The sequence below is a fragment of the Podarcis bocagei genome (assembly GCF_964188305.1).
Source record: "Podarcis bocagei genome assembly, chromosome: 2".
Taxonomy (NCBI): domain Eukaryota; kingdom Metazoa; phylum Chordata; class Lepidosauria; order Squamata; family Lacertidae; genus Podarcis; species Podarcis bocagei.
Window position 1 is genome coordinate 46,223,832 of NC_138126.1, and position 24,981 is coordinate 46,248,812.

General features: G+C 43.1%; 1 protein-coding gene across 6 annotated transcripts in view; it reads right to left on the reverse strand.

Annotated features, from left to right (window-relative positions):
• Positions 1-375: 375 nt before the first annotated feature.
• The window catches only part of CHCHD6 (coiled-coil-helix-coiled-coil-helix domain containing 6), a 206,149-nt gene continuing 181,543 nt past the window's right edge, over positions 376-24,981 (reverse strand). For 3 of the 6 annotated variants that reach the window (XM_081184354.1, XM_081184358.1, XM_081184355.1), the window contains one exon: positions 376-957. In XM_081184354.1, the coding sequence (XP_081040480.1) occupies positions 771-957 (187 nt within the window). In that variant the 3' untranslated portion in view covers positions 376-770. The remainder of the gene's footprint in view (positions 958-24,981) is intronic. The other 3 variants (XM_081184359.1, XM_081184356.1, XM_081184357.1) reach the window with 1 other exon arrangement.

Here is a 24,981-nt window from a genome sequence, read left to right on the forward strand (position 1 = left end):
GCTTTACTCCAGCGATTTCTGAACTTCTTACAGGCAGCATGGAGGGGACAGGAAGCAGCACAGAGAAAGTTGCTGCAAGGGGTACAGAGTTCTGCTGCATTAAACAGGGTCGAGCCTTTCTGCTGTTTGACTTGCCACACCTAGCTCTCTCTTCCAGCCAGGACGTCTGCACTTCTCCACCTAATCCAGAGCTATCCATCCACCTCCTGGCATGAAACAAATGAGATTTTTAATTTACCAACAGCGTCTGGAAGTTTCAGTTCTCGACAATGACTGGAAGGCGGTCAAGTCTGACAGTCGGGGCAGCAGAAAGGAGGGAAGAGAAGGGGGTTACTCTCAAACTTTTGGATCAGAAAACAACTGTCAGCACACAGCAGCCATTAAACACATTTTTATTGTTCTTAGGAGGAAGCTTGAGAGGGGAAGGCAGGAATGTCTCTGTTAGTGTCAAACATACAATCACACCTGCTTGAGTCAGTATTAACTCAATATACACAGGCTTTGGCATTTCCTTAGATTCCTTGTTTTGAAGGACAAAGGCAATGTCTTATGAAATACAGAGTAACAGTGAAACAAAAAACTTAACAGGCTTTTTTTTTTAATAAAAAAATGGAGGCTTATCACTCATGTCCCCCACTAGAAACGAGATCTATTCATGGGAATTCTTCTCTCAGTGGAAGAGAGATAATGATGGTGGCGACATACATTACGCAGAGCATAGCTTTCCCTCCAAACGCAGGGTCCTTCCCCCTCAAGTCCAAATCCATCAATTAAGACTGATACATGCAGGCATCTGGATATGGATTCATGGTGATTTTGTGGACCACCATGGACAGAAGGCACTCATTTGCATCAGCATGACTCCAAAAGAATGCTGGGCTTCTAAGAGCTTCTGTGGTCCCCTGCTTTCTGCACTTTGCCAGCAGCTGGGCTTTAATCGAAGTGGACCAACAGTTCCTGAGAAAAGAGAAATGAAGAAGAGGAGGTGCATCATTACTTATTCAGCTGCTGAGTGAACCATGTAGCAAGAAATGACTTCCAAAAAGATTATGGAAGAGCAATCTCAAAATCTGTTGGTTTTCCTTTTAAGAAAACATGTTGTCCTTTAAATTTGTGACAACAATTGGGATTTTTGCATATTTAGAGATTTCAGGCAAAAAGAATATCAACTGGCACATCTCAACAAATATTTTTTTTCTGACTTAAAACTGCCTGTATAGATCTAGTGATGAGATATGTTGAAGTTTACATGCAATTCGGTGAAAAACAAACCACAACTCCATCACAGAATTATCAGACAACAAGTACCAGTCCGTAAAGATGAATGAAAACAAGGTCAACCCCTGGCTTCCTAATCTGTAGCTCATATCCCAAAAGGTTTCTGTGTACAAAAGCTTCAGTTCATGGCACTATCAATCTGTAGAAGCTGCTCCTGATGGAAGCTTGATAAAATTACTTCTAAGCACAACATGTTGTGGATGGAAGGAGTAATTGCTACTTTCCCTCTCCCTAAAAATGCATGTTGAGCTCCTGAAGGTTATGAGACCGGCGCTGCTTGGAAGCTGAAATGCTTTCAGTTCAAGGCTTGTTACAAACTACAAAGTCTACTGAAGTGAGGTTGACTGCAGCTGCATGGCATGAAGACTTTGTCCAAACTTTTTGCCTTGATTTCACCAATCCTGAGAAGATTGGGTCAAGAATCCACCCTACAAACAACTCCTTTCCTTGATTTCAACAGCAATGAAGACCTCTTTCTTCAATAGTATAACAAAACCTACCAGGATTCCAAAGAGCTATGTTACACAATATTCCCAACCTGCTTTGCCCTGAAAGAGGCAACAATTCAGACATACATAATATTAAACCCCAGATTAGCATTACATGTGCAAGCATGTCCCCTTCCCTGTTCGTGGCACTTACTTTATAGTCCTCCCATGCCAGTCAAAAACCATTTTAAAAAATCGCAAGCTTTTTAGAAGCAAATTTAATTCTGCTGTTTTATGCTGCTTTTATGATTTTGTGGCTTTTAGCTTATACTATTTTTGTTTCTGTATTTTAATTTATATTCATTTTGTAAACTGCCCTGGGAATGTAATATAATAATAAAAACCAATCAAGAAAAATGCAGGCCATTTCTCCAGCAGCTTTATTGGAGAAGGTGTAATTTGCTTTTTTGCTATTTCTCCTGCGCACAACAGATGCAAATGGACACCTTGTCAAGCTGGCCATTGTGACAATTTCAACTGCTGTCCCTTGCTTGCTACTAAAATGGGTTAAGCAGCGGAGCCTCCATACAAATCCTTCAACTCAATGGAGTACTGCTGCTTTCAGAACAGTATTATGGAAAATCGTCCCAGGGTTAGGCACATTATACATGTGGAAGGGCATAATAAGACGACATGCCACTTGTCACAACACTGCCAAGTTCTCTGCTATTTCTCCAGCATTTGTGGACTGTGTGATGCCCACCTTCACCCCCCACACTGTTCAGATGAGCAGTAGCGATGCTGCTGTCAGGAGGGTAGCCTCATGGCACCATGGCCAAACATGCTAGTGGTTAAGGATTGCTCTTGGCAGAAGACTATTTCATGGCACAGCCACATAAACTAGAGATGCTTGCCTACATTTTGATGAAAAACAGTAGCCACAAAATCCATGATTAAGACTGGCGAAGAGCTACCTTAACAGTCAAGGGCTTAAGAGGCTCTGGCCATGGAGCCAACTTGCCTCTTAAGTGGGCAGGATTGATGCTACTTTTTAAAGAAGAATTTCCCTAGGCTATACTTGATCTGTAGAACAATTACTTTTCCTTCTCCAGTGCTGCTAACCTTTCTTCCCCAAGCCAACAGACACACTCGCAAGCAATTACAAATCCGACCCCCTTGATAGCTGCTAATCGTAAGCTGAATAACCCCTGCTTTCTTGGGAGGGTATGTCCCCTGCAAAAAAAAGGAATGCTATTTAGTGAATTGGGGTGTGTGCATGTGAATTATAAGCTTATATTTGAATAGGAGGCAAGGGAGGGTTTTTTCCTTCTTCTTTTCAAGGAGGAAAGCTAGCCGGGGTTGGCACAACCTACCCTGCAGCATCCCCTGGAGAGTAGGCAGAGACTGGAGCATGGGGCTTTGGGGATAAGAAAGTCAAGACTCTGTTTTTTTTTTATAAAATTTTTATTGGTTTTACAAAAAATTTTTAACACAATACAAACATATAAAAAGACATACACACACATATAATTTTCATGACCTTTTTTTCATAAACCTTATTTCTCAGACTCCCCCATACCTCCCCTTTCTGCATCCCAATGTCCAAAATTTTTCAGCAACTTCTAATTAGTTCTATCAAAAATATGTCTTCCTAATCTTTCCTTAAATCTAATCTTACATCGCTGTAACCCTTTCATTCTCAAAGCCTCGACATTTTAAGATTCATCAAGTTTATAATAGTCCTTAAGGTAGATTTTAAATTTCTTCCATTCTTCTTCCGCCGTCTCCTTCCCCTGGTCGCGGATTCTGCCGGTCATCTCAGCTAATGTCATGTAGTCCATCACTTTCATCTGCCATTCTTCCAGAGTGGGTAGATCTTGTGTCTTCCAATACTTTGCGATGAGAATTCTTGCTGCTGTAGTAGCGTACATAAAAAAGTTTCTATCTCTCTTTAACACCAATTGGCTGACAATGCCCAAGAGGAAGGCCTCTGGTTTCTTAGGAAAAGTACATTTAAGTACCTTTTTCATTTCGTTATAAATCATTTCCCAGAAGGCCTTAATCTTTGGGCATGTCCACCAAAGGTGATAAAAAGTACCTTCAGATTCTTTACACTTCCAACACTTATTGTCAGGCAAGTGATAAATCTTCACTAGCTTGACTGGGGTCATGTACCAAAGAAAGTCAAGACTCTGGCTTCCTGAGAGGAGGGATTAAAGGAGACAAAACAGGAAAAAGGCAGGGGGGCCTACGGGACAGGAGGGGATACTAAAACAGGAGACTGGAATGCTAAACAACCAGAGGCATGATGATACAGAATTCCTGCCACAGGATTGATAGGGCAGTCATAGGGAGTAAAAGTAAGCACTGCGAGCCAATTCACACAGCCACCCTAAGTCCAGACTGCAAGGTGCCAGTGGGGATTTCTTAAGAGCTATCCTCAAGAGCTGAAACAACTGTTGGAAGGGGCTCCTTTGTTCTTGCCAGAGCAAAATTAATGGCCAAAGAGAAGTGCATGTTTGGTGATTGCCAAATAGATCTGGGGCATAACCAGGCATTAGCACACACCCTGATCTTCTGCTCCTCCTAAACTACAAGGGTAAGTTTGTCTATTAAAGAAGACAGCTGAGGTATGCCAAGGTGTGTGTGTCCCCGTCTTCTTTCCTACAGTCACCTGCAGAGCAAAGCCAAAGGAGTTAAGGGTCATGTGCAGGGTGCCCACCAGAGCAGACTCCTGATAACCCACTTCTATTCAAAGATACCAGCGGCATGAGACACCAGAGCAACACTATACAGCGGTAGCTTGGCCCAACTCTGATGGATTGTGAGCACCATGTGTGGAGGTAGAAAGTGGAGCCAGCAGGAAAGTATTCCACCACTGCACCAAGTTTCTCCTTATGACCTCTGATCAACGGTATGGCTGTGGTCTTCTCTCTAGTATCAAGTTTCATATGTGCTGCGAAAGGTTTTCTATGGAGGGGTGCTCCATAGTCTATATCTCTGGCTGCAATCTGAAGTGGTCTGTAGTCTGGCTACATGTTTAATACCTCAAGTGAGGGCTAAACTATCCATAATGTGCAGTTCTGTGCAAAATTCCACTCACACATAAAAATAAATAAAATTAAAGCAGCCACAGGAACAAGAATCTTGAATACTCTGTCTGTGGTGAAACAGAGAGAGATCCTGATTATTTTCCTTCCCACTATTGCCCCTCAGCTGCTTTTCCGTCTACAAGGGAAAAAGATACAGCTCTTCCTATCATTTTACCCCAAAAAGAAAAGCAGTTCTGGGGTGATTTTTAGCTAGAAAACACCCCTCGTCACCCTACTGGTCCTCTACTTAAGATTACAGGCTCCCTCAGCCAATTTTTACTTTTAAAAAAAGCATGTAGAAATCTGTAGACAACTGCTTGAAAAGCAGTTTGGGCCCAAGAACCAGCCCAGAGAGGCCTACAGTTAAAAAAAATAAATCACTTGGATCACAGAACTGAATCCAAGCAGACATGCAAAATGCAAAAGGTCTTGGCTTTGTCTTGTCAAGCATGGATTGCCCTAAATGCATGGATGTTGTTTTGCCTGAGGTTGTGGTGATTTGGACGCCTGGAGGCATTCTTAAGTGAAAGAATCAACATACCTTAGAGCTGTTATTTCAGCACATGGCGTGCATGTTCACCACAGAATGATTTCCACCTCCCTCTCATCCGAATGCAAGGATGCAATTCTATTGCTCTAAAGTCTGGGAGCTGACTTTCACTCTTACTGTAACTTCTCAGCACAAGGCAACCTCTAGTACATCAGGCCACAAATGGGAGCTCAAGCAAATTAGATGGAGAACGCCAGCCGGACCCGGTGCTGGTTCTATTGGTTCTTTGTGTTCCGAATGGCATAGAGGCCACCAGTTATAAGAGATGAGTCAGGATGCACTGTGACTTAACAAGGGGGGGGGGTCTCCCCATCCTACTGCTTTCACTTGCTCTGGGGCATAAAAAGACTAGAGCAATACCGTTTCCTTGTCACCTGTACTTTACAGAATAATTCACATCATCTGCTAATCTTTAGCTATTCTGAGCCTCACCTGTTTGTTCATGCATTATAACATATTGATTTACCTGGGACAATTGCTCTGATCACCGTTATCACCCAGAGAGAGCCTAAATCATTAGCCCATTCATAGGAAGTGTTTTTCACCAATTGCGAGCCTCCGCAATTCTGGAAAACTGTTAAAGAAAGACACCCAAGCCTGGACCCCAGTTCTCTCCCAAAGTGGCCTCTTCCAATGACTCATTGTAATGAACAAAACCTCTATTATGGACGCAAGCTGGAAAGCACTGGGGAAGAAAAGAATGAACATAATTCTGCAAAGGGTCACCACTGAGAAGATGACTGCTAATTAACATTGGCATCAATACTAAGGCTGTTTTTTGCTAAATTAATGTTAATTGCATTTAATCTTGCTTTCACCATTAAATGAAAGAACCAGGCTACAATAGCATGAAGATCTCACCTATGTCGAGCAGTGGATTTTATTATTATTATTTACAAAAAAATAAAATAGTGAAACTGTTTCTCTTAGAAATCCATATTCCATATGTTCCCACTTTTAAAGAGCAGCAAGGGATTCTTTAGCATTTTCAATGTACAAACTACTTACACAACCCTGTGTGGTAGGACATCAATGTTTTTATTTTACAATTGTAATAAAAGCCCAAGGTCAACCCATGAGCCCAGAGCCAAACAAGAATAGGCACTGAAATCTCCTTCTCTTGTCCACACCAGTTGCAAAGAACTTTACTGGAAGAATTCAAGGGCACATTTTTCTCACTGATCTGTCAGCACAAGCATTTTTGCTTCCCGGACAGAATTATCTCCTCTCTCCTCCTCCTGTTCACTGTTCTGGGGGTTATCTTGACCCTCCAGAGTGGATTTGGGGGAGGTTTGGGGCTCTGTGGGAGGAGGGGCAAAAAGCCTCATTGTGTTAGTGGGAGCCCTTGCACTGATTTCTGCTGGCGTGGCAGGTTAGTTGGTTTGTGCAATTAAAGTGGGTTACAGGGTTCGGCCTTGCTAGTATAACAAATTATTTATTTATTTATTTATTTAACTTAATATTTCAATTTATATACTGCCCTTTAGCAAAAGATCTCAGGGAGGTGTACAACAATAGAATCACATTACAAAGCATTAATGATAAAAACATAGCAAAAAGCATACTTACAGGCAGCTCAATAGTAAAATAATCTTAATAATAACAGTCTTCTCCCCCCCCCCCACTTTATTCCTCTTTATCCGCCATAGGCATGGGTAAAGAGGAATGCTTTTGCCTGATGTCTAAAGACATGTAATCATGGTGCCAGGTAAGCATCACCCACTAGCATAGGAGCCACCACTGAAAAGGCCCATTCTCTTGTTGCCACCCTCTGGATCTCTCTGAGGGGGAGACATAGAGAAGGGCGTCAGATGACAAGCACAGGGTCTGGGTCAGTTTCTATGGGGAGAGGCGGTCCTTAAGGTACTGAGGTTGTGAGCTGTGTAAGGCTTTATAGGTTAGCACCAGCACTTTGAACTGGGCCTGGAAACTAATCGGCAGCCAGTGCAGTTGTGCCAGGATTGGTGTTTAAGCTCAAACTGTTTTGTTCTAGTGAGCAACCTGGCCATTGCATTTTGCATCAAATGTACAAGGTTGTTTCTGAACCGTCTTTAGAGGCAGCCCCATGTATAATGCACAGCAGTAATCTAACCTAGAGATTACAGAAATTAGGCTATCCCTGTCCCCAGATAGGGGAGTAGCTAGACCACCAGCCGAAGCTGGCAGAAGGCACTCTGGGCCAACAAGGCCACCTGGGCCTCAAGTGACAGGAGTGTATCCAGGAGCACCCTCAAGCTACGTACCTGCTCCTTAAGAGGGTGTGTAACCCCCTTGAGAGCAGGCAATCTTCCACCTATCCGGTCTAGGGAACCACCCTATCCGGTCTTATCTGGATGGAGCTTCAGTTTATTGGCTCTCATCCAATCCATTACCGAGGCAAGACACTGGTCCAGCTCATCCACTACCACTGCACTTTTAAAAAAAAAAGAATTTGGAATTTCTGTGGTTTGGAAAGGAAAGAGGAAACACAATGAAAACTGTAGGATGCATAAATGACATGTAAACACCCTGCAAGCAAATCAGGGTGCAGGATGAATGCTCACTGTCATATTAATGCCCTGCAAACAAATCAGAATCAATGTTCAATAAAGGCAGGATCTAAGCTCTGTAAGCTTTGTGCAAGCAAATCAGGCTGAATTCTCAATAAATAAGTTGCCTGAACTATTCCGCATTCTTCTACAAATGCACAACATAAACACCAACACCACCTAGCTCACTGGAATAGAAATAGTTTATAAAGCAGAAGAGAAAACTTTGACTATACCTTCCTGGTGCAACTGGATTAACCTCTACTCTTTTGCGAGTCCTCCTGGACCCCAGGAGGGATAAAGGAATCCAGTTGGTACATGATGTTTTCTAAAGTGGAATAATGAAAACCTGCACAGATTCCACTCTAGTTTTAAGGGGATTAAAATGGGCTTTAGTAGTGTTTATGACTAAGAACTCTGCTAGCAGCAACAATGAAAGAATACCCTCCTTTCCAAAAGTGAAAACCAACAGAAATTCAACCAGCAGCACAACAGAACCCCATTTATACAAAATGTAACCTAAAATAAGTTACAGAGAAAAGGGCAAGCAGAAATACTGGGTGTGCAAAATACTACGCATGCCACCTCTCTCTGTGTCTGTTCACACAGGTGTTTGCAGCTTCAGAAAATGGAGACTGGAATATGGTGGCCTTCCAAAGACCTAGAAGCATTCAAGTTGGACAACGACTGTCTGAAGTGGGGAGTGCTTCCTTAACCAATGAAGGGTAACAATGCTAGTGCACTCATCCTCGCTGCCTACCTAGAATAGAATTTAGAGAATGATGGCCATAATGAATCCCTGTATGTGTCCTCTGGGGTGTGTGCCGATATCCAGAAGGTTCTGTTTGGATGGGAAGGCAATGTGTGTCTCCACCTGAATGTTGTATATCAAGGGCCTTCTCCTGCTCCTCTTCCTGAGTAGGAGCAGGGCTACAGTCTTGAACTGGCTTCCCCTTTTCTCCCATGCCCTCATTTACATGAAAGTGAGGGGGCCCATGTAAAAATAAATGGAAATGGGACCCCCGCCCCCACAAATTCTAGATCCCAAGTCCTGAATTCATTATATAGTAGCAACAGTGGAAGAACATATTAGAATCACTTTAAATAGTCCCTTAAAAACTCCTCCCCTATTACATTTGAGTTACCCTGTTACATTTGCTAGTCTGCTCAGTTAGTCTCTGTGTAAACATATTTGAAAGTCTCATGTGTTTCGTTTCTTGGCTCTTGCTTCATTTAAATTTCTGAACCTTGAAGCAAGACCAGCCATTTTTGCTCTTCAAACTCATCTAGTGAATGCACTGGCTCTGGCAGCGGGGGTGGGGGGTGGGGAAGAGATAGTCTCGAAGAGGAATATCCTTGGAAGATGTTCCTAATTCTATTTCTGCTCCGTGATATAGTGAAATTTCACCCAGAAGTATTATGAGCTCGACTGCCTTTATTTGTTTAACAGTTCACATTTTCATTAAGCTGTTGCCATTCGGCAGCCAGTAATTTTATTTGTATGATAGCCGTATTCATCTCGTGCCTACAGGTGCTGATGTTGCTCTCTCTCTCCTCCTTGGCAGAAAGGGAGCGTGCTGGCAAATGTGGAAGCAATATGAATCTGAGAGAGATCATCCATCTGTAGGTACCCAAGAAAGAGGACCGTCAATATGAGCAAGATGGCAGCCCCTTTGGGTGAATTTACATACTGTATGAAGAAAACTAATTTTTACTGTGCAAGCGAAGCCACCAGAACAAATGTTTTCTCTAAGTGGACTTAACTACATCGGGCCACTGTTGAAATCTTCATTCAGCTCCACAGGCCTACCAACTGAACTGCTTAAGCACATTTCTCCCTCCCAATCTGACATACCCCAAACACAGAAGAACAGCATAAAAATAGAAAGGGAATGTGAGTCAAACGCCCCTGCCTGACGTGCCCTGAGAGAGGAGAGCCAGCCTAGGACAGGACTGCAGCAGACTGATGCTGTCAGGATTACAATGTGAGCAAGATGACAAACTGGGTTAGTGCTAAGATTAAACACCCTCTCTCTTTATGAAGAAACGCACAAGCTACACTTCTGAAACAAATGTCTCTCAGTAAAGATTTTGACATGTAGAGTTTCTTTTTAAAGATAGGGGTGCACTACGGCAAGTCACACCAAATGTCTGGAGATACGTGAGTTATGACATGGATACGTTTTTGAAAGAAGCCTTTTGAACTTTGAAGCTGTTCCTGGAGTTCTTTTACTGGCCTTCTCTCATCATCATCACATTTGCATGTACTTTCCAAATCAGGCATGATTGAAAAATGCCCAATATTTCTTAAAAGTAAGTAGGCACAGTTTTCACCTTCTGAATAAGGCAATTTCTTCTACAGTGGTACCTCGGGTTACATATGCTTCAGGTTACATACGCTTCAGGTTACAGACTCTGCTAACCCAGAAATAGTACCTGAGGTTAAGAACTTTGCTTCAGGATGAGAACAGAAATCGTGCTTCAGTGGCGCGGCAGCAGCAGGAAGCCCCATTAGCTAAAGTGGTGCTTCAGATTAAGAACAGTTTCAGGTTAAGAACAGACCTCCGGAACGAATTAAGTACTTAACCCGAGGTACCACTGTAATGCCAAAGAGCAATGACAGACAAGGAGGAACCAACAGGTTTAAGTCAGAGCCAGGCCAGAGGCTCAGGAGGCCAGCCCCTGCATCTGACACCAAAGTGCAAAACGACAATTTTAATGGCTTACTATGAAGGACGAACAAGAAGGATTGTAAAGTACCTAACGCAAGAAGAGAACCATCTAAATGAAAATGAACAGTAAGCAGCAGCTTCTACAGTGCAGGAAGATGGGAAGAAACATATTCACAATCCGCAATATAATCACACAGTCCTCTCACAAAGACCCTAGCCATTGCAGAGAACAACTAGTTTCCACTCCTCGATACAGGTGCAAATTTCTTTTCTGTGGTGAATAACGAACCACTTACGTGCAATCATATGCAATACAACTAAAAATAATAATGGAGACAGAAAGAGAAGGGGAGGCAGGGAGGCAGCCTTGAATAAAATGCTAAGCAAATGGGAGAGAATGCAGTGCCAAACCTACAGCAAGATAACCAGTTCTCTGTTTTCTCAAAACATACAAGGACCCCCAAGCTTCTTCCCAGCACTAACACCTCTTATTCCACTTGCAGTTATTCCATCCTCTCATGCCAGCCTAGACCTGGACACTGACTCCTTGAAGGATGAACTGGACCTTCCACTGACTGAAGACTTGGGAGGCAGGTAGAGTCCATGTCACCAGCCTAGTCCAGGGAGGAAGAGTCTTCCCAGGGCTGCTTTAAGGGACCACTGGGATGGGTCTGAGTCCAAGTGTAAGGCAAAGAGCCCCTGGGGCAGTCAATGGATAGGCCATCCCCTGGCTCTTCAGACCATACTGTGCATAGAGTGTTGCGTAGTGGTCAGAGTGTTGGGCTAGGAACTGGCAAACCAAGGTTCAAATCCTTACTTGGCCAAGAAACTCACTTGAGCGAAAGGCTCAAGCTTGGGTTGCTGGCCCACAACAAAGTATGGACCTAAGAGCCCAAAGTTGCCATGCAACTGAGCAAAAGACTCCTTATGAGGAAGGTCTCTCAGATCATCCTTAAACATCGGCAGCTGGGATTATGTGTGGCTTGGGAGGACAGGCTATGTCAGTCCTTACTTTGAGCTTGCCAGTTGCTGCAACTACACAGCTCCCTTACTCACTTCACCTCCATTGCCAACCCCTGGATCTTCAGCTGCTACCCTTGGATCACGTTTTGGACTCCGACCAGATACTCATGCCTGACCCTGCACAAGAGAGGGTCTTCGCTTCCTTGGACCCTACCGTCTTGGGCAGACCCACTGAATACACCTGATGGAGCAGAAGACATCCCTAGTTTTGTAGCGTATTACCTTCCCCAACTGCTTGGATCAACCATGCAGGTAAGTAATCACTCATAGTCATCTCCTCTTTTCCTTGATTTCAAGCCACTAATTAGAGAAGCATGACTTGGTAGAAACTGGCAGCCATTAGTCTAGGAACAGTCTTTTAGAAACAAGACCGGAGGTTAGTTGCTTAGTTTGAACAGTTTAAAATACACAAAGAAAGACTTCTTTAAAAACAACAACCCACAGTTTTTATAAATGTGCTGCATTTGTATCTTCTGGACTTGGCTTGGAAAGATTTTTCTTCCTCCTTTTTTGACAAATGGTACTAGTTGCTTCTTGTAATTTCCTTCACTATGCAGCATATGTCTGTTTGTGATAGATACCAGCACAACTGCTTGGGTGTCCAGTTATCTGCCAGAAAAGTATTGTTTCTTTGGAACCAAGTCATACTGAAGCAAGAGCCCCAGAGGCAGAGAGAAGGAAGGGAGGCAAGGAAGTTGTCAGCTGGGAATATATCAATGCTACTGATTGAAAGTCTCTACCAAAAAACAGGCCCCACAGTCAGTTTTCGATTCATCCTTTCTGCATCCCTGCCATTCCTAAAGAACCGCTTACCTAGAATGCTTAATATTTCCTCACTCAGTTTTCTAGAAAGTATTTAACAACTTAAAACTACTGACAAAGCCCTTTCTCAGGCAGTATGGGAGCCATGTCCCAATGGTGCAATCCCATGTGGCTGTGGTGCACATTGGAACAATGCCTTAAAAATGGGGGGAGGGGAAAGCTCATCTTCCTTCCCAGGTAAATTACAATTGGATGAGGGATGTCATTGTGACTGGGCCTGCTAATGAGTTTCTGGCACTCACACATGTAGTCTAGGGGGATCTAGGGGGTCTCTGTCACCGCTTGAATGCCATTTACTATTTTGAATCAAGATGGCTGACTGACTATAGCCAGTCAATGGAAATCTTGCTAATCTCCCTCAGTTGATTATTGGATTTGGTACAGTCTGGGATGTAGCTCTCATTGAATGTCTCTCACATCAAAGACAAGTAACTAGGGGAGAATCTAAATCAGATCATTTTTATGCTATTTGGTGTAAATTTTTGATATACGTCAATACAAGAGAAACGGAACGTAGGCCCCCAGTGGTTCAATTAAGCTTGTGGAAGGGATATATTTTAGAAGATTAGAATGAAGTGATTTCTCAATGCCTTGGATTGTGATTTATTTATTTAAAAAAGATGCATCACATGAATTAATGTAGGGTTTTATCTTCCCTCTCCTTCCCCTCCCTTCTATCCCTGGTAGTTTTCCTTTCCCTTCTTTTGTATCAGTATGTTTGATGTTGTTTGCATTTTGTCTTTATTTTAAAAATTAATAAAGTTTATTTTTTATGAAAAGAGAGATGGCTAACTAAAATGTGACTTTGGCATGGTTTCACTCAGTATTTTGCACAGGTTTGAATGCCACTCAATATATTGTTGCCAAACTCAGCACAAGGGGTTGTTTTTTGTGGGGGGGGGGGGTTCTTCATTGATAACTGAATCAAGATAGCAGACTAAAGATGACTTTGGTGTGATTTCACTTGATTTTTGGTGTGAGAGATCCAAACTCACAAATTACACTATCTGTGTGTAAGCAACCATATATCCTAAAAGACATCACAGTCTCTGCTGTCCCTCATTCCAAGGAAACCAAACCCTGGGTAAATGCCTGGAACCTTACAATGCTCAAAGATTGGGGTGGCGCACAACACATGGGGGCAACAGCACTGGAAAGAGTGAACAGACCAATATCATATGCATAGGCAAACTTGCATTAAGCAAAACAGAATCAAATTCAACTTGTACAACTGGGCGAGTTCAGCAAGGCAGCATCAGCATCAACACCACATGAAAGCGATCAGCAGTGATCACATTTCATTTCCAGGTATACAGGAGTGCAACCTTCTCTTCTAGCCCCACAGTTTCATCTTGAGCTGTGTTGTCTGGTGTTCATATCACAAGCTGACAAGATATGCCTGCTTCATTTCTGTCCTTGACTACATACTTGTGGGTGAAGACTTTTCTTTCAGCAAGATACAGGGACAATCAGGACAAGTGATAAGATTAAATGAGAACAAATGAAAAATGCAATTCACCCACCCACTCTGGAAAATGTCTCAGAAGTGAAATGCAAGCAAATTTAGACTGTTTAGGAGGAGCTGAAATTCCTCCTTTAGATCAAGTATTTTCCCAGCCCTGGGCGGGACAAGGAGAATCAGCACAAAAATGATGTTGATGTAGTTATTTTGTGGCCTTGCCCCTATTTTTAAATCTGTGTTTTAAAACACCTTTTAAAAATATGTAATTGTTTCAACCAGCTGATATTGACCTTGAACCACTGGAAAGAGGAAAGCAGGCATTTAGATATTTTAATAACCTCACAAGTTCTGATGGATAAAATGAAGGCAGGATAATGAAGCCCAATGAGTCTCAGCCAAGGGCAGAAAGCACTGACTTCCCCCCTCTCATCTAAATAATCTTCCACTCCTGTGCCTAAATACCTACATTAACTTATATAACTACTGCCTTCATCAAGGAGAATAGGCACCTGGAAATTCCTGCTTCTTTTTAAAAGACTAATGATAGTGCTAGTTACACTCCCAAACTTAAACAAGATGAGGCATTCAGAATCTTGTGTTTCTGTTCGCTGCTACTAAAAGTGGAATAGAGTGTCTGAATGGAAACTTCCACAGACGGTTTTCCATTCAGTCTTGTGACATGACATGGGGAATGTTAACTCCCACGCTGAAGAATAAAGCAAGCAAGCATGTGGCTTCAAAATACTTATTGTTTTGAAAGATCTAATTTTGTGTTAATTCAAGAGTACATTAATCATTAAATGAGGCAAAAATTACCCTTGTTAACTAATGCAACTCCCTCCCCCCCTTACTTCAAGTCAATTAGCTTCTATCGCTGGAAGTCTCAGCATTCTCCTGCATTCTTACCCAGTCTTTGGATCACACCACAATAGTAGTGTTGACAACTGATACTGAAATACCCTTCTGAAGTGTGTGCATGCATGTCACTTACGGACTCATTGTTAAAATCTGTGTTTATGGAAGACAATCTTACTCGGCTACAAGTGATCGCCAAAGAAGATGATCTATAGTTGCAAAGAGATCTCTTCCCATCATTCCTCATGTCGTTATGATAGGCGTTTAAAGGAAAAGCTTGAGAAGAACCTAAAATGGATCCAAATCCTACAAACGCATCCAACGGAAAGCTCGGCATTTGCGATTCAGCAAACTGCAACAGTGCTAGAATCAATCTAAGCTTTGCCTTGAACTCACTGGGAAATAAGTTACTTTGCCATAGCTTCTCATCTGTAAAATGGGAATGAAAAGGACACAGGGAGTGTCAGTGCTGCAGATAAGTTCAGAATATTGAGTGAGTGAGTATTTACAACAGATCTCTATAAATGTACCAGAAATCACTGTGAGAAGGGAAGAGAAGAGAAGAAGGATGTTACACTATTTGGCAAAGTCCGAAGCTCCGTTCCCACCACCTGCTTGTAAAGGCAAGTTCAAGGATGGCCTTGAATGGATCTCCTTGGTTTCCAAACCCACTATGCCAAGGGTGTTACTAACTGGGGGCTCTCGGCAGGAGGCCTTGAATTACAGCAATCAAGGCTGACGGCATTGGAATAAGCAAGTCTCTGCTTTTTCATTGGTCTGCAAAGAAAATAATCAGAACACTGCCACCCTCCCTGCAAAGCAACCTACCCAACACAAAGAGGACAAGGCAGCTATTTGATTCAGAAAGCCTTTTTCATTTGTCCCACTCCACTTACTGTGGCGCTGGTCCAGACAACTTGCTCCCCCTTTCATGTGCGCCGCGGTGGCCGTTTCTCTAGAGCTGCCCGTCATTTCCTTATCAAGCAGGAAGAATGAAGGATCACTAGAGACACGGCTCAGCCACACTGAGATTTCGCTCTCTCAGTGGGCTGTAAATGCCCCTATAATGTTGGCTTTTTAAATATTGTGCTATTATTACCCGCAGCTGCCATTCAGTCTGCAGAGAATAAAGCACAGGGGCTTTCAAGGCCCACACAATAACACTGTGCATTTGCCAGCAATTGGGCCACCGTGTATCAGCTATATTGGAAACCTTTATGTTGTGGGAGTCTGGCTGTGTATGTCCATGTGTGTGCGTGCAATACAGGCAGGTGAGTAATAGCGCCTATGAATGTGGGAGTTATTTTAGGAATGTGTGCCTAGGTATCTGGCTATGCGAATATGCGTTCTAATGAATACTTGCAAATACATCTCGGTGTGAACACATGCATGTGTGTACACCCACAGCTCTGGAACTTTTCAAAAGGGTATTCAGTGAAGTAGACGTCACTGAATCTACCTATCTAGTTGCTAGTATCATGGTGTACTCAACAGTGGTGCAGCTGTTACAGAGATCAGGTGCCCAGGAAATGCCTTCCCTTACTATGGATATTGGCAGGACGATACTTGCTGCCTCTTTGGGCTCCAACCAATGTGCAGATATCGGCAGCATATGTTTTGTAACCACAGACTTTGATTCAGATCGTGTTTTGCTCCAGCACCAGATTAAAGCACTCTAGTGGAATACTCGGGAATCCCAGGGATAGAGGAAGGCGTTGAAAAGTCTATATGAGTAATCATGACTGGAGGCCAAATCATCACATGCGGTGCAGCATGGGAAAGATATATCCAGGGACTTCAGGTGTCTCTCAAGATTCATTTCTGCAGAAGAGAAAGATTTAATCTATGCTTAGTAGCTATCAGTGAGCTTGGTCAAGGAAGTGATTTTGGTGGGATACAGAGCCCAATGCCCTTCTGCCAGAGAATATATTATGAAGTTAGGGTATGGCACAATCTTTCACAAGTGTAAAAGAGAAGGGAATGGGTAAGCTGCATTTATTTACAGCCATTGGCTAGTGTAGCACCACCTCAAGAGTCTTCCTACCATATATAATGAAAGAAACCAATGTCACCTTAGCTGGTTTCCCCATTACTATATTCACTATGTCAAAGTCATCCTCTGCTCTGTAGTCTATCTCAGAGAAATGGATTCTCTAGCCCCAAGCAACAGCAGCAGCTGCACCTCCGTAGGAAAAGGTAAACAAAAATGCCACATTAGTTTTCCTGATGACTTAAATATATTCACAGAGCAATATACTCCTAATCCATCAAGCTTTCTAAGCGCTGACCATTTAAAAAGAACTCTTTAATTGCTTTTACAAAACATGAACAAACGTATCCTCTCAATCCTCTAGTGAGCTACTGGAGCTCAGATATAGCAATACATGCATAAGATGCCAAGCTAGAAATTAATGCACCACTTTAGAAATGGAAAAATGAAGTCAGAGGTGAACTAATTTTCCCAGGATCAAACAATAAATCAGAGACCTAGTAAATGCTTCAGCCAAGGTCTCCTGACATCTAGGTTTGTGCCTCAACCACAAAGACCATCTTCTCCTTTTCAATTGTTCTTCCTTCCTTGCCTGCATTTACACATTCCGGTTGCAAACTCCCTTCTGCTCCCAATACACATCAAATAGCACCTCTTCCTTTCTATAGTACTCAAAGCTTTCACTGTGAAAGCTTCCACAGTGTCAATTAATTAACAAACAGATGTGACACTGTGCATCTACACCTCATTAGCAGCCACACTTTCTGGGCACCCTGAGACCTCTTTCTCTCACCAACCCACCAGTCTCCCTGGTCTGTCCATCAGTTTATTATGTGCCTTATGTCACCCTCTCCTTCCTCAGACAATGAAGCTGCAGAGATTTTTAAGAAGTGAAAAGCAACTGTGAGGACCGCTCTTTACACAGCGCTGTTACTTAACATCAAAACATGGTCTTGGTCCATCAGGCCATGAGGGCTGGTAATGCAAAACATTCAGCACATTTTCAGAGATAATACCAAAGAACTTTCAGATATTTATTAGAATTTTGTCTTTGCCTTCACATATGCAGTAGACTTGGTACATAGGAATATGTGGGATAATGGCTGCAATATACACAGTATACAAGTGCCTCTTGTACAGATGTGGAAGAATCACTCTGAACCCACGTTCACCAGGCTAATATTATGTTCAATCCCATTCGCTGTTAAAAAAAATGTTTCAGTCACAGATCTACAATAAAGTACTCAACGTGATGCATGAAACAATAAAGAAACAATCTGGGGCATCACACAGTCCATAAAAACAGACAAACTAGCAGCAGGTCATTTTAAAACAAGACCATGCAGTAATATCAGCACTGTCCTACAAAAAGCCTGGGTAAATGGAAAAGGTTTGCAGATGGCAACAGAAGGCATATATGGTGTGGGGATACATGTGTCTCCCATACAGGGACGTTCAGGAGACAGAAGCTAGGGCTGGAAAAGGCCTGCCCTGCATCTCTACAGACTTCACTGCTGGAAGGCAGAGCCGAGCCTAGTTAGTTTACCTAAATGACCAGGAATGAAGGGAGACATGGAAAAAATCATCCCCTTAGGTAGCAGGTCCCAGGGAGAACAAGCACATCTAAATTCAGGTCCCAAACTAGGCTGATAGTGAGTGCAAATGAATCAAAATGAGGGTGAATACTCTTTTTTATTTGCATTTGCCAACAGAAAGGTTGCTGCTTTCTGTGCAAGTTGAAACTTCTGAACCACTTTCAAGGTTATTTATTATTTACAGTGGTGCCTCGCAAGACGAAAAGAATTCGTTCCGCGAGTCTTTTCGTCTTGCAATGTTTTTCGTCTTGCGATGCACGGTCCGTCGCAACTGCGCCTCTTCAAGCGGCTTTAAAAAAAAGCGCAAGACGTTTTCGTCTTGCAAAGCAAGCCCATAGGGAAATTCGTCTAGCGAAGCAATGCAAAAACAGAAAACCCTTTCGTCTAGCGAGTTTTTCGTCTTGCGAGGCATTCGTCTTGCGGGGCACCACTGTACATTTATATACCATCTTCCAAGGCTCTCAAGGTGGTGTGAATGGTTCTCCTCCTCCCGATTTCATTTCATCCTCACAACAACCCTGTGAGGTAGGCTAGGCTATGAGATGGTAACTGGCCCAAGGTCACCCAGTGAGCTTCATGACTGAGTGAAGATACTAACCTTGCTCTCCCAGGTCCCAGCCCAACACTCTGACCATTAGCTTCAAGGGCATTACATTATAAAGCCCTCTCTGTAACCTTCTAGCGGTTTGACTGGGTTCCAACAACAACTCCCATCATTCCTAGCCATTGGCCATGCGTGTTAGGGCTGATGGAAGCTGTAGTACAGCAACATTTGGAGAACTGAAGGCGCTCAAATGCATGGATTATGGGAGCAAATAAGAGTCAAGGGGCAAAGGTTGACCCTTGTTTGCATTTAAGGGGAAAGCGGTGCAAATACCAATTCCCATGACACTTCCCACTGGGCTGTAGCAGCCACAAGTCCCTGCAATGTAATATTTTCATTTAGAGACGGATAAAGGCAGAAGGCAGAAGTTAAACAACTTGTTCAAGGTCACCAGGCAAGCATGTAGCAGAGTCAGGAATCTCTAAACAGCCAGATAACTCTCTCCCCTTGAAACACAGACACAGAAGTTTAAACTGCTTATCCAGGTGTGCAGAGCTGCTGAATTCCACACAGCTCCAGTGAGCAGCAATTATTCTCGCTGGTGGCTCATTTGTGCTAAAAGGTATAAAAACCAAAAGCCTTTCACAGTGCAAATGCTTTCAACGAGATGCAAATAGGAACAGGGATTTCACATCTGGGTTAAGTCGCCACCTTCCACACATCCCATTTTGTCTGTCGACTTCCAAATTACCCACGATCCATTGACAATTTTAGTCTCTTCCCCCAAGAGGCAGAGATTAAGTAGGAATCGCTCTGCAGAAATGCTGTCTTGTCTGAGTGTGCTTGCTCTCCAGCAAGAGGAGCTTCCAGACTGCCTCCCTCCCCCATCTCTTTAAGAACCAAGGTGGGTTTTGAAATTGGCTTTTACTGAAAGCAAGGTGGAGGGGGGAGAAGAGGATGAGCTGGGGAGGATGTGGCAAAGGAAGGAACAGGAGCGACGGAGAGAGAAAGCAGGAGCATGTCAAGCGTGTAGGTACTGCAAGGCAGGAAGCTTATCTAGAATGGCTTTCAAATCCATACCGCAAACCATGCTGTGTCTTTTATCGAACTAATTTTGTGCCTGGAGAATGGAGACTTGCACTTCGGGTCCATGCACTAATGCAAATGAGATCTGAAGGGAGGAGAAAAATACACGCACACAGACACACACCGAAGCTAGTATGTAAATATTAATTTAACAATCTACTTGACAATGCCTCAGCTGATTCTATAAATAGCTGCTTTATTAAAAAGGTGATGCTCAAGGCAGCTAAACCTGATTCCCGTTCCCACAATTCCCTGTGCCATCGTGTTTCCATTGTTCCTGGAGACACAGTCTCTCACTGCATGCTGTTTTATCCCCCTCCCAGCACCTGCAGAGTCGAGAGCTCATACCTACAGTACAATGCATATTTATAGAGCCCCTTTGCAAGGCAAGAACCCTGAGGTGCTATGCAGACAATGGCTCACAGAACTCAATTACAGGAGTAAGACAACAATTGGGGTGGAGGAGAAGCAAGTCCACCACTTAATCTGGTTTAAACACAACTAGCAAGGGAGCTGGCTGGTCTGATGTCAATACAGGTTCAACAATTGGGGGAGCTACTCACTTCAAGGCTACATTTGCAAAGTGTGCCTTAGCAAGGTACAATAAGAAATCACCATCAAGGAAAATGGTTCCAAAAACATGGTGGGTGAAGTGAGGCAAAATAGCCAGAAGCTTGCTCATGGGATCATATTACAGGCAACTCCCCATTTATGCAGGGGTTACATTCCAAGGCATCGCACATTTAAGTGAAATCACATATACTGAGAACACCACTGCAAATACCCTTTAAACCAGGGGTCAGCAAACTTTTTTAGCAGGGGGCCAGTCCACTGTCCCTCAGACCTTTGGGGGGGGTGGACTATATTTTTTTGGGGGGGGGATGATGCAAGAGCATCACACGCTCCGGTGGCTGCTTACTTGTGTCTTATGAGTGGCAGGGGCTGGCGGCGGCGGGGGGGGGGGGGCACAATGAGGAGCGCCAAAGGGCTCCAGAGAGGGGCTGCTTAAAATGGCAGCCGCTCAAGCACTGCTGCTGCTGGCACCAACAAAGCACAGCCCCTTTCCTCCTCTAGGCAGGGTGGAGAGAAGCCAGGAGGAGGGAGGGAGGATGCGCTGGCGGTGCCGCCGTGTGAGGGAGAGGAAAAGAACACATGCGCTAGCAAACCACGCGGTGATTCACGGACCGTCTGCAGGCCGGATCCAGAAGGCAATTGGGCCTGATCCGGCCCACGGGCCTTAGTTTGCCTACCCATGCTCTACACCTCTGGAAACCCTTGGAAAACCCTTGAAAAAAACAAAAATCCACTAAACTCCACCACTATCACTCCCTCCAAACCTCTTTGCTCAAACTCCAGCTCTCTACACACCTCAAAGGTCGGTGCAAAGGCTCCTGGGATTTGTAGACACTATTTTCATTTTCAGACACATTTTTGCCATTTCCACACTCTTTTAGGGCTGTTTTTGCCCCTTTAGTGCCACTTCTGGGTCCGCGGCAATGCGGTTGTGTGCGTGCCTTGAATGCACAGAAACGGGGAGTCACCTGTCATGTCACCAGTGTACTAGTCTGGTACCAACGCTGCCAAAAATATCAGCATTCAATTAGTTGTCCAAAATGGAAGCTGCAGCTTCACATACTAGTCACTTTAACATGATGACAAAACATAAGTGTACTGGACAAAAATAAATACCTGAATGCTGACAACAGACTGAGAGTTTACCAGTGTCCCTAGCATGTGGAAATGAACATGGGATGACGGGCTCATCGTAGGGAAGGCCTGTAGCTCCATGGTAGAGCATTTGCTTTACTTGCAAAAGGTTCCAGGTTCAGTCCCCATTAGTTCCAAGGAGGGCTGGGGAAAAACTGCCTGTCTGAAACAATGGAGAGGTGTTACTAGTCATTGTAAACTGTGCTGAGCTAGATGGATCTCAGTAGCCTGGCTCAATATGAGGCAGCTTCTTGTGTTCCTGAACAGAGAAAGGTGGAGCCTGATGTGATTGCACAGTAGAAGAGGGTAATCTGTCCAACAGGTGAAGTAGGGCAAAACTTAATGAAAGCCTGGAATCGTCAGGGTGCATGAAAAACAAAGACTGCTGGAAAGTAATGTTGGGACTAAGGAAGGCAGATCCAACAGCAAAGTGAATTTTATTGGCAAAGCAGGAAACCAAGGTGCTAAAACGAGAAAATCGAAAAAGCCAGATCACAAGAATTTTACAGCTACCTATTGATCGGAAAAATAGAAAGAGCTGACACATAGAAACAATCTCCAGAGAAACAGGGATAGCTTTGCACAGGATAATTCCAAGACAGGCATCTATCCTTTGGGGTACTGTCCCATGAATGTAACTGGTTAGAGTGTATGTGTAGCTTGGGTCATTTGAATACAGGCATCATACACTTAAGATGTATCTAGTCCCAGAAATCTACCTTATGCAGATGCATCCTTAATATGTGGCTGGGGTGAGCCAGAACCTAAAAACAATTGGGAGTGAAGAGAAGATGCCTCTATTATGTTCCGGCTCCCATTTACCTTGGAGCCATGCTCACTCCAAAACGTGCCAATATATTTTTTAAAAATGAAAAAGTATTACTCATTATATTTCTAAACATCATGCATTATTTAGTTAATACAATAATTGATTCAGATATAGCCTTAACATTACGTGATTGTGATGCCTGTAACTACTTAACAAAAAATATCTTCAGTATTACTTGATGCATTAAGAATATGTAAAAAATATTTTATTTGGACAGGGGGGGTAGAAAGACTCTGCAATGATAAGCTATAGTGTAAACACAAATGTAACTATCTGTCCCAAAGAGTTTTGAGCTTTCAAAATTAAAAAGGTAAGAAGCAAGGGGGGGGGATAACTTGCAATGCTGTATGTTGAAAGCCTAGAGAGAACAACAGATAGAATAAAAAATGGTTCAGAAAATTCCATTTATTATACCAGAGGAGACTAAAGGGTGGCAAGCTTTCAATAATAATAATAATAATAATAATAATAATAATAATAATAATAATAATAATAATAATTTATTTGTACCCCACCCATCTGGCTGGGTTTCCCCAGCCACTCTAACTTAACAGAGTTCCTCATCAGGATTAAGCTCACAGGCACTGTCCAACTAGGATGATCAGACTCCAGCAAAATGGCTAGGAGGACTCCTAGTGACATTATAGGATGTGATGTAGTATGTAAATGGAAGCAAAAGCTGAGCAGTTGAGTAGGCAAATCAGTATCTGCAAATGACCTTGCTTGTGTTTTGCATTATTTATGCAATGGGAACTGGAGTTTTGCCAAGCAAGATAAAAACCAAAAGCTGCATAGTGAGAAATTCTCAGGACTTTAAGGGGCAGGGAAATCCTGCAGGCATCCGAGGCGGGTCTACAGTTTTTATCGCATTAAAGTAAAAGAGATCAATTATTCTCCATAGTCGACACGAACATAAACACGAAGTAATGCACTTCGCCGTTGCATTTGCTATGCTATTTATTCCAATAAAAGCCTTCATAAAGCGAACAGCAAAAGACCGTCGCCACAGCAAGGAAACCTCCATAGGAGCTCTGCAATTAAGGACAGCACAGGTGATTGAACAAGCTGCCAAGAGAATGGCTTTCCCTAGGAAGACTCAAGAAATAAGTTAACAGAGCAACCCTCTGCACTTTTACTAGGAAGTCAGCTAAATTGTGGGGATCATTCCCAGGTTTTTCATGCAAAGGACTGTAGTCTAATGCTCTTCCACAAATGGCACAATATTGGGGATAAGCCTGTGCAAATTTTAACCCTAACAATTTCAGAATGGTTCTTTCCAATCATTACATGCAGCACTGCACATCATCCCTTCCTCCTCCCCTCCCCCCTTTATAATACTGCTTATTTTGAACATGTTCATCCAACTATATATCCAGTAACTTTAAATTTGGACAGTAGCACAAAAAAGTCAGGAAAAGCTTGCATCTTCCAAGTTCCTGGAACGTAGTCGGACCGAACTTTGCTTTCTGAGGCAGAATAAATCCTTTATCCCGCAGTTTTCTTTCTACCTGGACAGACAGCCATCCTCGTGGCTTGCAGACTCCGCTGTGCTACACGGAACAAGTTCAAGAAAGGCCCACATCATATGGGAGCAGAGACAAGGCTGAAATCCTTCAGCTCAGGTATGGAAAGATCAAAGTACTGGATGGGCTTTCTTCCCTCAATGGATGCACTGACTTTTTTTTTATCAATGGAAAAACCAATTAAAGTTGATAAAGACACATTCACTGCTGATTTTCCTTACTGCCCACTACTCTGTGCTAGAATAATGGATAGTATTCTGCCTATGGGTGTATTTTTCTAAGATCTGTCAGTTCTGACAGCATTTTGGCACCTGAATAACTCAAGATTTATGCCAAGGGTCTAGGAACACACCATTTCTCAGTAGATGATGGGTACATTTTTCAGCAGGGCTTCCCTAATTAAAGAAATAGAGAGAGATAGGGATCAGATTGATAGGTTTTGCAGTCAGATATTTCACGCTCAATTTGATGAAATATAAATCACTCACAGAACGTCTCTTAACATGCACAAGTGGAAGAAAAGCCGTACTGTGAGGGGAAGAGGGTGCTGGAATATAGCAATGGGGTCCAAACAATCTGTCACAGCAACTTGTTTCCAACTTTTATCTACAGAAAGCTCTGGGCAAGAGATGCTTGGGCAGCTTGTTTGTCACAACAGTAAAAAGGAAAGCAGCAACTAGAAATGTTGGGTTGCAGGTAGCCTGGCCCAAGCAGCTTACTTGGCTTGTTCAACACAGGCAAGGAAATGGCAAAAATGCTGAAAAGAGCAGAATACTGTTGCGTCTTAGAATTCTTTTGGCAGATTAAGGCACATATTTAGGCAATATGGGATTGCACAAGAGAACATGGGTGCTGTATTCAGAGCTATAAGCATTTTAGATTTTAGAAGGCCTTAAACAGCTCAGGACCGCAAAACCTCAAGGACCGCCTCTCTCCATATGAACCTCCCCAGACCCCGAGTTCATCCTCTGAAGCCCTTTTTCATATGCCTCCTCAA